The sequence below is a fragment of the Salvelinus alpinus genome, chromosome 22, assembly GCF_045679555.1.
Source record: "Salvelinus alpinus chromosome 22, SLU_Salpinus.1, whole genome shotgun sequence".
NCBI classification, from domain to species: Eukaryota; Metazoa; Chordata; class Actinopteri; order Salmoniformes; family Salmonidae; genus Salvelinus; species Salvelinus alpinus.
The window spans coordinates 17,678,226-17,690,608 of record NC_092107.1 but is presented as its reverse complement, the minus strand read 5'-3'; the positions used below and the strand labels follow the sequence as shown (position 1 = coordinate 17,690,608).

Below are 12,383 nucleotides of genomic sequence, written 5' to 3'. Positions count from 1 at the left end.
TTTGCTCACACACACTGAAATTGAGCAAACAGTGTCGAATTTTAACAACCATGACACAGCGATTTCCGCAATATAACACCGCCACAAAGTCAGAACAGCAACGGTGGGTAAGTATTAAGTGAAACATATTATGGACATTTTCTGAAATTACAATGCAATTTTCATTTGATTTCATCCTGTGTAGCACCTTTACGTATTGACCACAAACATACAGTCGTCTTCTCACGTAGGGGTCAAACACACAACAATAACACCAGTTTGATTTTGTAACTGTGTTTATGTACATATTTATACATACATAAAGTCTAATGCTGTACAATAAGTTTTACTGAAGGCCATGCAGAAATCAAATGCATCACACTGCAATACAGATTAATCTCTAACCCAGAGACTAACTCGCCTCGTTCCACCATCCAGGTCTCGCATGCTAATGTTCTGTAGCGCAGCGGTCAGGTCAGGATGGTAGCTCAGGCTACAGGCTAACAAAACATACAGGTTATACAAATTGTATAGTTTCTTAAGGTTGGTATTTTGATTAAGTTGTAGCTCCAAACTATCAACCCTCGATTGACTAAAGGTATGAAATATCATTACTCTAGAGTTCAACTACTCTATAGAAATCGAATATTGAATTCAAGATTGCATTGAACATGTTTATTAAAGTGATTACAACTCATGACAAAAATAAAAAAAACTGACAAAGTGCTATTTGCCATATGAATCACAAAACCCTTTGGAAAAATGTAAGCCAAAATGGGTTAAAAAAAAACTAAATCTGTTAAAATCTGTAAGAACAGAACAAACACATTAAAAGAAAAACCCACAGACTTACACGCATACCGAGACATCGAATTGCAGAAAGATAGACCATTGTTGATGACGTATTTATACCCTATATCGTTCAATTCACATAGGCCTAGTTCATCCATTCAACACGTCAACACAGGCTACATACATCTCCTCATTCTACGTCACCAGCATGGATTACTACAAAGAATCCAAGTAGTCCTTTGTATGGATATAGAATCAACTGATATTTTTTTAAATAGCATCAATCAAAAGCATATTTAGGTGAACACAGCATGGGCTGGCTCAGAGTATGGCTTAGGAATTGTACAGGGCTCTTTGATTCATAAAGTAAACATGATCAGGAGTAAATAAACTCAAATGAGGCACTCTCACAGTGTGTGTGTATGTGTAAAATAAAACTACATTTTGTTTTTATCTAACATCTGATATTATCTTTATTAAACTAGGCAAGTCAGTTAAGAACAAATCCTTATTTTCAATGACGGCCTAGGAACAGTGGGTTAACTGCCTTGTTCAGGGGCAGGACGACAGATTACCTTGTCAGCTCGGGGATTCGAACTTACAACCTTGCGGTTACAAGTCCAACGCTCTAACCACTAGGCTACCTGCCGCCCCATCTAATACCTATCACAGCAATTTAATACAATCACCCACCCACACAAACGACTATCACAGAGGACAGAACCAAATCATGCCTTTCACTGATCCCCTTTGTACCCACGTGTCTTTGAGTGTCATACACACTCCCCATCAGTCCTCTCCGTCTCACTCACTCACACACAAAGAAACAAACACGCACTTCGTCACCTATGCCACTCAAGCGCTCTACTTGTCTTGGCCTTTGTCGTTGCCGTGGTGCCTGCCGCCATGGGAGTGGTTGCAGCGGTCGCGACAGTCTGGGCACTCCCCTCCGTCATCGTCACCCTCATGTATAATCTCCACCTCCAGGCGTCCGATGTAGAGCGATACCGCACACAGCCAGAAGAGGGCGATGCTGCTCACCACAGCAACATTCAGCAGAACGGCAGGCAGCGAGAGAAGCATCATCCTCCTCAGGGAAAACAGGCTGCCCACGTAGGACGCCCCGCCGAACGATACACACACACCACCCAGGATGAAGAAGGCTGGGGGGGAGAGAGAGAGAGGTGGAAAGATTGATGACCGATAGTAGTATATTTATAATGGGTGTGTTTTAGCAACGTTAAGGACTTTTCTGATAATTATGCTTCGCTGCAATAGAATAGAGCCTGGGCCCTGGCCCTCCTAGCCTCCTTACCATAGCCCGCTTCTCGTCCTACGTCACTCTGGACAAAAGCGATGACCCCGATACCGGTGGCCAGGAGTCCGTTACGGAACCAAGACAGGAAACCTAGAACAGAACAACACGGAGATCCCAGTCTGAAAACAACCCTGTCAGTGTTTGCAGACAGGAGCTTCTCCCATGTCGCTGAAGATCCTGGATTCAGATGTGTAAACATAGCCTAGAGACGCATGCAGATCGTCTTACACTACAATAACTAATCTAACTGTGCCAACAGGAATTCTAACAAAATGCATAGCATAGTAATTAAACAAATAGCCTGTCTTTAAACCTCTTCCTAATCTACAGGGCCTTCGGAAAGTATTCAGACCCCTTGACTTTTTCCACATTGTTACGTTACAGCCTTATTCTAAAATTGATAAAATATGTTTTTCCCCAATCAATACCCCACAATGACAAAGTGAAAACAGGTTTTAAGAAATGTTTGCACATTTATTACAAATAAAAAAACTGAAATACCTTATTTACAAAAGTATTAAGACCCTTTGCTAGGAGACTAAATTGAGCTCAGGTGCATCCTGTTTCCATTGATCATCCTTGAGATGTTTCTACAACTTGATTAGAGTCCACCTGTTGTAAATTCAATTGATTGGACATTATTTGGAAAGTCACACACCGGTCTATAGAAAAGGTCCCACAGTTGACAGAGCATGTGTTAGCAAAAACCCAAATCATGTTGGTCGAAGGAATTGTCTGTAGAGCTCTGAAAAAGGATTGTGTCGAGGCACAGATCTGGGGAAGGGTACCAAAACATTTCTGCAGCATTGAAGGTCCCCAAGAACACAGTGGCCTCCATCATTCTTAAATGGAAGAAGTTTGGAACCACCAAGGCGCTTCCTAGAGGTGGTTGCCCGGACAAACTGAGCAATCAGGGGAGAACGGCTTTGGTCAGGGACGTAAGCAAAAACCCAGATGGTCCCTCTGTGGAGATGGGAGAACCTTCCAGAAGGACAACCATCTCTGCAGCACTCCACCAATCAGCCCTTTATGGTAGTGGCGAGACGGAAGCCACTCCTCAGTAAAAGGTACATGACAGCCCACTTGGAGTTTGCTAAAAGGCACCTAAAGGACTCAGACAATGAGAAACAAGATTCTCTGGTCTGATGAAACCAAGACCGAACTCTTTGGCCTGAATGCCAAGTGTCACGTCTGGAGGAAACCTAGCACCATTCCTACGGGGAAGCATGGTGGTGGCAGCATCATGCTGTGAAGATGTTTTTCAGTGGCAGGGACTGGGAGACTAGTCAGGATCGAGGGAAAGATGAACGGAGCAAAGTACAGAGATCCTTGATGAAAACCTGCTCCAGAGTGCTCAGGACCTCAGACTGGGGCGAAGGTTCACCTTCCAACAGGACAACAACTGCCAGCACACAGCCAAGACAACGTAGACGTGGCTTCGGGACAAGTCTCTGAACGTCCTTGAGTGGCCCAGCCAGAGCCCGGACTTGAACTCAATCTGAAAATAGCTGTGAAGCGACGCTCCCCATCTAACCTGTCAGCTTGAGAAGAATGGGAGAAGCTTGTAGCGTCATACCCAAGAAGACTCAAGGCTGTAATCACTGCCAAAGGTACTTCAACAAAGTACTGCGTAAACAGTCTAAATACTTAGGTAAATGTAATCAGTTTTTTAAATTTATTTGATACATTTGAAAAAATATCTAAACCTGTTTTTGCTTTGTCATTATGGGGTATTGTGTGTAGATTTGCGGCAGGGGAGGTGGTAATTGAATCCATTTTAGAATAAGGCTGTAACGTAACAAAATGGGGAAAAGTCAAGGGGTCTGAATACATTCCGAATGCACTGTAGATGTGCAGTTACCGGTTTCGTGGGACTTTCTCAGCATCTGCAGAGCAAACAATAAGAAAAATACCAGTGATTTAGAAAGGTGGTTGATGTCAGCACACACAAATCATTTCTGTAATGCAGGCGTATATTCATTGTAATTTACCAAGGCATCCGCCTTATCGAGTTCTGTCAGCTGATGATACTCGGGAATCCGAGCCTTGCCCCATTGCTCCTTCTCAACCACACATTTCCGCGAAGACCCGTGGACTCTCCTCGCCGGCAGTCCTCCGAGGTACTGCGGCCTGACGTGTTTCACAACCCGGGCGAACTGAGATGCAATCCGCGGCAGCTGTCTGCAAGTAAACCAACTTAAGGCAGCCATTGCTCGCTAAAAACACGACCTTTGCATGCCCTATGAACTTTCACACTGCAAACGACACACGGAAGGAGGTGGTGCTCCCGTGCACAATGTTGGGAAATATATTATTGCAGCGCCGTCCTGCGTTTGGTATTGTAAAATAAGCCGTGCCATATTCTTATTACATGTGTATTTTATTTTGTTAACGTTTACCGTAGTCTGTTTCTCCTTTTACTACTGGGTTCTTCTCTCGGTACATATGGTTAATCTCTTTATACTTTTCCTGCACCTTGTGTTTAGCTTATTCAGCCACCAGATGGCGCCGATAGACCACAAAATGGAGTCCATTATCACATAAGGCCAATGAAACAGTTTTAGTGTTTCAAATTGTTTGTGTGACAGGGAAGGAACCAAAGATTCTGTAAGGATGACCCTAATTAGTGGGGAACATGTAAAAGGTATGAAACCACCTTTGCACCTGGTGAAGCTTTCAACTTTTTCTAGATGGTCCTGTGTAGAATGTGTGCCGGGCTTTATTGCTGTGCCCGGCTGTTATGCTCATGTGGGCAACCATTTTGGGGACCATGCAGTCTGATTGAGAAGATATGTTTGAGGTGTGGTTAATAGTAGTGAGAACCAAATGCAACACAACACTTCTGTGTTATTTGTTTGACAACATTCCAAATGTTTTTGTAAAGTTATGCCTCTAATGCCCTTTAGTTTCCAGCTGGTTTGTATTCGGATAGGCTTTATAAATGTGCCTAGAATCTCTGACTTGGAATATGTTACAGTTGTATTGATGTTAGGGGTGTGAATGTTCTGCATTTGAGCCTATGCAAGGACATGTACTGTGCCTTTGGAAAGTATTCACATCCCTTTACATTTCTCATATTATGTTGTGTTAGTTTGGATTTGTTGTCACTGGTCTACACACAATACCCCATAATGTTAGTGGAATTGTTTTAATTTTTTTAACAAATTAATTCAAAATGAAATGCTGAAATGTCTTGCGTCAATAAGTATTCAGTCCCTTTTACGGCAAGCCTAAAGTTCAGGAGTAATACATTTGCTTAAGTCACAAATTGCATGGACTAGCTCTGTGACTTTTACATGTGACATTTTAGTAATTTAGCAGACGTTCTTATCCACAGTTAGTGGCCATGATAGTGTTTAACATGATTTTTGAATTAATCAAATCAAATCAAATTTTATTTGTCACATACACATGGTTAGCAGATGTTAATGCGAGTGTAGCGAAATGCTTGTGCTTCTAGTTCCGACATTGCAGTAATAACCAACAAGTAATCTAACCTAACAATTCCACAACTACTACCTTATACACACAAGTGTAAAGGGATAAAGAATATGTACATAAAGATATATGAATGAGTGATGGTACAGAACGGCATAGGCAAGATGCAGTAGATGGTATAGTGTACAGTCTATACATATGAGATGAGTAATGTAGGGTATGTAAACATAAAGTGGCATAGTTTAAAGTGGCTAGTGATACATGTATTACATAAAGATGGCAAGATGCAGTAGATGATATAGAGTACAGCATATACATATGAGATGAGTAATGTAGGGTATGTAAACATTATATTAAGTGGCATTGTTTAAAGTGGCTAGTGGTACATTTTTACATAATTTCCATAAATTCCCATTATTAAAGTGGCTGGAGTTGAGTCAGTATGTTGGCAGCGGCCACTAAATGTTAGTGGTGGTTGTTTAACAGTCTAATGGCCTTGAGATAAAAGCTGTTTTTCAGTCTCTCGGTCCCTGCTTTGATGCACCTGTACTGACCTCGCCTTCTGAATGATAGCGGGGTGAACAGGCAGTGGCTTGGGTGGTTGATGTCCTTGATGATCTTTATGGCCTTCCTGTGACATCGGGTGGTGTAGGTGTCCTGGAGGGCGGGTAGTTTTCCCCCGGTGATGCGTTGTGCAGACCTCACTACCCTCTGGAGAGCCTTACGGTTGTGGGCGGAGCAGTTGCCGTACCAGGCGGTGATACAGCCCGACAGGATGCTCTCGATTGTGCATCTGTAGAAGTTTGTGAGTGCTTTTGGTGACAAGCCGAATTTCTTCAGCCTCCTGAGGTTGAGGCGCTGCTGCGCCTTCTTCACAACGCTGTCTGTGTGGGTGGACCAATTCAGTTTGTACGTGATGTGTACACCGAGGAACTTAAAACTTTCCACCTTCTCCACTACTGTCCCGTCGATGTGGATAGGGGGGTGCTCCCACTGCTGTTTCCTGAAGTCCACAATCATCTCCTTTGTTTTGTTGACGTTGAGTGTGAGGTTATTTTCCTGACACCACACTCCGAGGGCCCTCACCTCCTCCCTGTAGGCCGTCTCGTCCTTGTTGGTAATCAAGCCTACCACTGTAGTGTCGTCCGCAAACTTGATGATTGAGTTGGAGGCGTGCATGGCCACGCAGTCGTGGGTGAACAGGGAGTACAGGAGAGGGCTCAGAACGCACCCTTGTGGGGCCCCGGTGTTGAGGATCAGCGGGGTGGAGATGTTGTTACCTACCCTCACCACCCGGTGGCGGCCCGTCAGGAAGTCCAGGACCCAGTTGCACAGGGCGGGGTCGAGACCCAGGGTCTCGAGCTTGATGACGAGTTTGGAGGGTACTATGGTGTTAAATGCTGAGCTGTAGTCGATGAACAGCATTCTCACATAGGTATTCCTCTTGTCCAGATGGGTTAGGGCAGTGTGCAGTGTGGTTACGATTGCGTCGTCTGTGGACCTATTGGGTCGGTAAGCAAATTGGAGTGGGTCTAGGGTGTCAGGTAGGGTGGAGGTGATATGGTCCTTGACTAGTCTCTCAAAGCACTTCATGATGACGGAAGTGAGTGCTACGGGGCGGTAGTCGTTTAGCTCAGTTACCTTAGCTTTCTTGGGAACAGGAACAATGGTGGCCCTCTTGAAGCATGTGGGAACAGCAGACTGGGATAAGGATTGATTGAATATGTCCTTAAACACACCAGCCAGCTGGTCTGCGCATGCTCTGAGGATGCGGCTGGGAATGCCGTCTGGGCCTGCAGCCTTGCGAGGGTTAACACGTTTAAATGTTTTACTCACCTCGGCTGCAGTGAAGGAGAGCCCGCAGGTTTTGGTAGCGGGCCGTGTCAGTGGCACTGTATTGTCCTCAAAGCGAGCAAAAAAGTTATTTAGCCTGTCTGGGAGCAAGACATCCTGGTCCGCAACGGGGCTGTTTTTTTTTTTGTAATCCGTGATTGACTGTGGACCCTGCCACATACCTTTTGTGTCTGAGCTGTTGAATTGCGACTCTACTTTGTCTCTATACTGGGACTTAGCTTGTTTGATTGCCTTGCGGAGAGAATAGCTACACTGTTGTATTCTGTCATGTTTCCGGTCACCTTGCCCTGGTTAAAAGCAGTGGTTCGCGCTTTCAGTTTCACGCGAATGCTGCCATCAATCCACGGTTTCTGGTTTGGGAATGTTTTAATCGTTGCCGTGAGTACGACATCGTCAATGCACTTTCTAATGAACTCGCTCACCGAATCAGCGTATTCGTCAATATTGTTGTTGGACGCAATGCGGAACATATCCCAATCCACGTGAGCGAAGCAGTCTTGAAGCGTGGAATCAGATTGGTCGGACCAGCGTTGAACAGACCTGAGCGAGGGAGCTTGTTGTTTTAGTTTCTGTTTGTAGGCTGGAAGCAACAAAATGGAGTCGTGGTCAGCTTTTCCGAAAGGAGGGCGGGGGAGGGCCTTATATGCGTCGCGGAAGTTAGTATAACAATGATCCAAGGTTTTACCAGCCCTGGTAGCACAATCGATATGCTGATAGAATTTAGGGAGTTTTGTTTTCAGATTAGCCTTGTTAAAATCCCCAGCTACGATGAATGCAGCCTCAGGGTGTGTGGTTTCCAGTTTACAAAGAGTCAGATAAAGTTCGTTCAGGGCCATCGATGTGTCTGCTTGGGGGGGGGATATATACGGCTGTGATTATAATCGAAGAGAATTCCCTTGGTAGATAATGCGGTCGACATTTGATTGTGAGGAATTCTAGATCAGGTGAACAGAATGACTTGAGTTCCTGTAAGTTGTTATGATCACACCACGTCTCGTTAATCATAAGGCATACACCCCCGCCCCTCTTCTTACCAGAAAGATGTTTGTTTCTGTCGGCACGATGCGTGAAGAAACCAGCTGGCTGCACCGACTCCGTTAGCGTCTCTTGAGTGAGCCATGTTTCCGTGAAGCAGAGAACGTTACAATCCCTGATGTCTCTCTGGAATGTTACCCGTGCTCGGATTTCATCAACCTTATTGTCAAGAGACTGGACATTGGCGAGTAGTATGCTAGGGAGTGGAGCGCGATGTGCCCGTCTCCGAAGCCTGACCAGGAGACCGCTTCGTTTGCCCCTTTTTCGGCGTCGCTTAGGGTCGCCGGCTGGGATCAGATCCATTGTATTGGGTGGAAGGCAAAACACAGGATCCGCTTCGGGAAAGTCATATTCCTGGTTGTAACGATGGTGAGTTGACGTTGCTCTTACATTCAGTAGTTCCTCCCGACTGTATGTAATGAAACCTAAGATTACCTGGGGTACCAATGTAAGGAATAACACATAAAAAAACAAAATACAGCATATTTTCCTAGGAACGCGAAGCGAGGCGGCCATCTCGGTCGGCGCCGGAAGTAGTTTCTCATCTACTGTCTATACCGCTCACATTCAGTTATCTGTAAGGTCCCTAAGTCGAGCAGTGAATTTCAACCACAAAGAACAGGGAGGTTTTCCAATGCCTCGCCAAGGGCAACTATTGGTAGTAAATGTAAAAGTTGACCAACTGAAGGGGAAGATTCCCGGTGTTTGTGATGCTTGTCATTTGGTGCAAAGCAGACAGGGTGGCGTGAGTGGTAAAACAGAAGCCATTGTCTGTTCTTATGAGTTTAGAGGTTGAATCTGTGCCTGAAAAAGTGAACTGCGAAGATGGCGCCCAAGAACATGGCTGACGTTTTACATTCTCCCAAACAATTGCGCAATTTATATTTTTTTTGTTTAACTTATTTTTTTACTTATTGTGTACATAATGTTGCTGCTACCGTCTCTTATGACCGAAAATAACTTCTGGACATCAGAAAGCAATTTTTTTTCCTTTAATGAGTCCGGCGAGAAGGATATCCCGCTTTCACTGGAACAGGCCCAGATCCACACCTTTTGCGTGAAGATAAGATGCCAGGAAAAGGGGACGCAGATCGGGGATCCTTCTGAGAATCCGGAGGCGTGTGAGTAAACTCCCAATGCCTCCCATTCTCCTTGCTAACTTGCAATCATTAGAAAATAAAATTGATGACTTACTATTAAGATTATCCTACCAACGGGACATTAAAAACTGTAACATATTAAGTTTCACCGAGACGTGGCTGAACGAAGAAACGGACAATATAGAACTGGCGGGATTTTCCATGCACCGGCAGAACAGAGACGCTACCTCTGGTAAGACCAGGGGTGGGGGTGTGTGTCTTTTTGTCAATAACAGCTGGTGCGCAATGTCTAATATTAAAGAAGTCTTGAGGTATTGCTCGCCTGAGGTAGAGTCAGCTGTCGACCACACTATCTACCAAGAGTTCTCATCTGTATTATTCATAGCCGTCTATTTACCACCACAAAGCAAAGCTGGCACTAAGACCGCTCTCAACCAACTCTATAAGGCCACAAAGAAGAAAATGCTCACCCAGAAGCGGTGCTTCTAGTGGCCAGGGACTTTAATGCAGGCAAACTTAAATCAGTTTTACCAAATTTTTACCAGAATGTCACATGTGCAACCAGGGGGGGAAAAAATCCTAGACCACCTTTACTCCACACACAGAGAAGCATACAAAGCTCTTCCCAGCCCTCCATTTGGCAAATCTGACCACAATTCTATCCTCCTGATTCCTGCTTACAAGCAAAAACTAAAGCAGGAAGTACCAGTGACTCGCTCAATACGGAAGTGGTCAGATGACGCGGATGCTACACTACTGGACTGTTTTGCTAACACAGACTGGAATATGTTCCGGGATTCATCCAATGGCATTGAGGAATACACCACCTCAGTCATCGGCTTCATCAATAACTGCATCAATGACGTCATCCCCACAGTGACTGTACGTACACATCCCAACCAGGAGCCATGGATTACAGGCAACATCCACATTGAGCTAAAGGCTAGAGCCACCTCTTTCAAGGAGCGGGAGACTAATCCGGACGCTTATAAGAAATCCCACTATGCCCTCAGACGAACCATAAAACAAGCAGAGCATCAATACAGGATTAAGATTGAATCCTACTACACCGGCTCTGACGCTCATCAGATGTGGCAGGGCTTGAAAACTATTACGGACTACAAAGAGAAACCCAGACGCGAGCTGCCCAGTGACGCGAGCCTACCAGACAAGCAAAATGTATTTTTATGCTCGCTTCGAGGCAAGCAACACTGAAGCATGCACGAGAGCACCAGCTGTTTTGGATGACTGTGTGATAACGCTCTCGGTAGCCCATGTGAACAAAACCTTTAAACGGGTCAACATTCACCAAGCCGCTGGGCCAGATGGATTACCAGGACCTGTACTCAAAGCATGCGCAGACCAAGTGTCTTCACTGACATTTTCAACCTCTCCATGACCGAGTCTGTAATACTTACATGTTTCAAGCAGACCACCATAGTCCCTGTGCCCAAGGAAGCGAAGGTAACCTGCCTAAATGATTACCGCCCCGTGGCACTCACGTCAGTAGCCATGAAGTGCTTTGTAAGGCTGGTCATGACTTACATCAACAGCATCCTCCCGGACACCCTAGACCCACTCCAATTCGCATACCGCCCCAACAGATCCACAGATGACGCAATCTCAATCGCACTCCACACCGCCCTTTCTTTCCTGGACAAAAGGAACACCTATGTGAGAATGCTGTTCACCGACTACAGCTCACCATAGTGCCCATGAAGCTCATCACTAAGCTAAGGACTCTGGGACCAAACACCTCCCTCTGCAACTGGATCCTGGACTTCGTGACGGGCCGCCCCCAGGTGGTAAGAGTAGGCAAGAACACGTCTGCCACGCTGGTCCTTAACACTGAGGCCCCTCAAGGGTGTGTACTTAGTCCCCTCCTGTATTCTCTGTTCACCCATGACTGCGTGGCCAAACACGACTCCAACACCATCATTAAGTTTGCTGACGACACAACAGTGGTAGGCCTGATCACCAACAACGAAGAGACGGCCTATAGGGAGGAGGTCAGAGAACTGGCAGTGTGGTGCCAGGACAACAACTTCTCCCTCAATGTGAGCAAGACAAAGGAGCTGATCGTGGACTACAGGAAAAGGTGGGCCGAACAAGCCTCCATTAACATTGACGGGGCTGTAGTGGAGCGGGTCGAGAGTTTAAAGTTCCTTGGTGTCCACATCACCAATGAACTATCATGGTCCAAACATACCAAGACAGTCGTGAAGAGGGCACGACAAAACCTTTTCCCCCTCCTGAGACTGAAAAGATATGGAATGGGCCCCCAGATCCTCAAAAGGTTCTACAGCTGCACCATCGAGAGCATCCTGACCAGTTGCATCCCCGCCTGGTATGGCAACTGCTCGGCATCTGACCGTAAGGCGCTACTGAGGGTAGTGCGGACGGCCCAGTACATAACTGGGGACAAGCTTCCTGCCATGCAGGACCTATATAATAGGTGATGTCAGAGGAAAGCCCATAAAATTGTCAGAGACTCCAGTCACCTAAGTTATAGACTGTTTTCTCTGCTACTGCACAGCAAGCGGTACAGGAGCACCAAGTCTAGGACCAAAAGGCTCCTCAACAGCTTCTACCCCCAAGCCATTAGACTGCTGAACAACTCATAAAAATCGCCACCAGACAATTTACATTGACCCCCCCCCTCTTGTACACTGCTGCTACTCGCTGTTTGTTTGTTACCTATGCATAGTCACTTCGCCCCCACCTACATTTACAGATTACCTCAACTAGCCTGTACCCCCGCACACTGAATCGGTACCAGTGCCCCCTGTATATAGCCTCGTTATTGTGTTACTTTTTATTATTACTTTTTATTTTAGCCTACTTGGTAAATATTTTCTTTGTCTTGA

At 45.5% G+C, this 12,383-nt stretch overlaps 1 protein-coding gene across 1 annotated transcript; it reads right to left on the bottom strand.

The window, feature by feature from the left end:
- Nucleotides 1-257: 257 nt before the first annotated feature.
- On the bottom strand, nt 258-4,521 carry LOC139549152 (transmembrane protein 160-like). The gene is made up of 4 exons (XM_071359311.1): nt 4,081-4,521; nt 3,951-3,975; nt 2,087-2,179; nt 258-1,934 (listed from the first exon to the last, which is right to left on the bottom strand). Exons 1-4 carry the CDS (start codon nt 4,297-4,299, stop codon nt 1,636-1,638), a joined length of 636 nt encoding a protein of 211 aa, XP_071215412.1. The 5' UTR covers nt 4,300-4,521; the 3' UTR covers nt 258-1,635.
- Between the last annotated feature and the right edge of the window lie 7,862 nt (nt 4,522-12,383).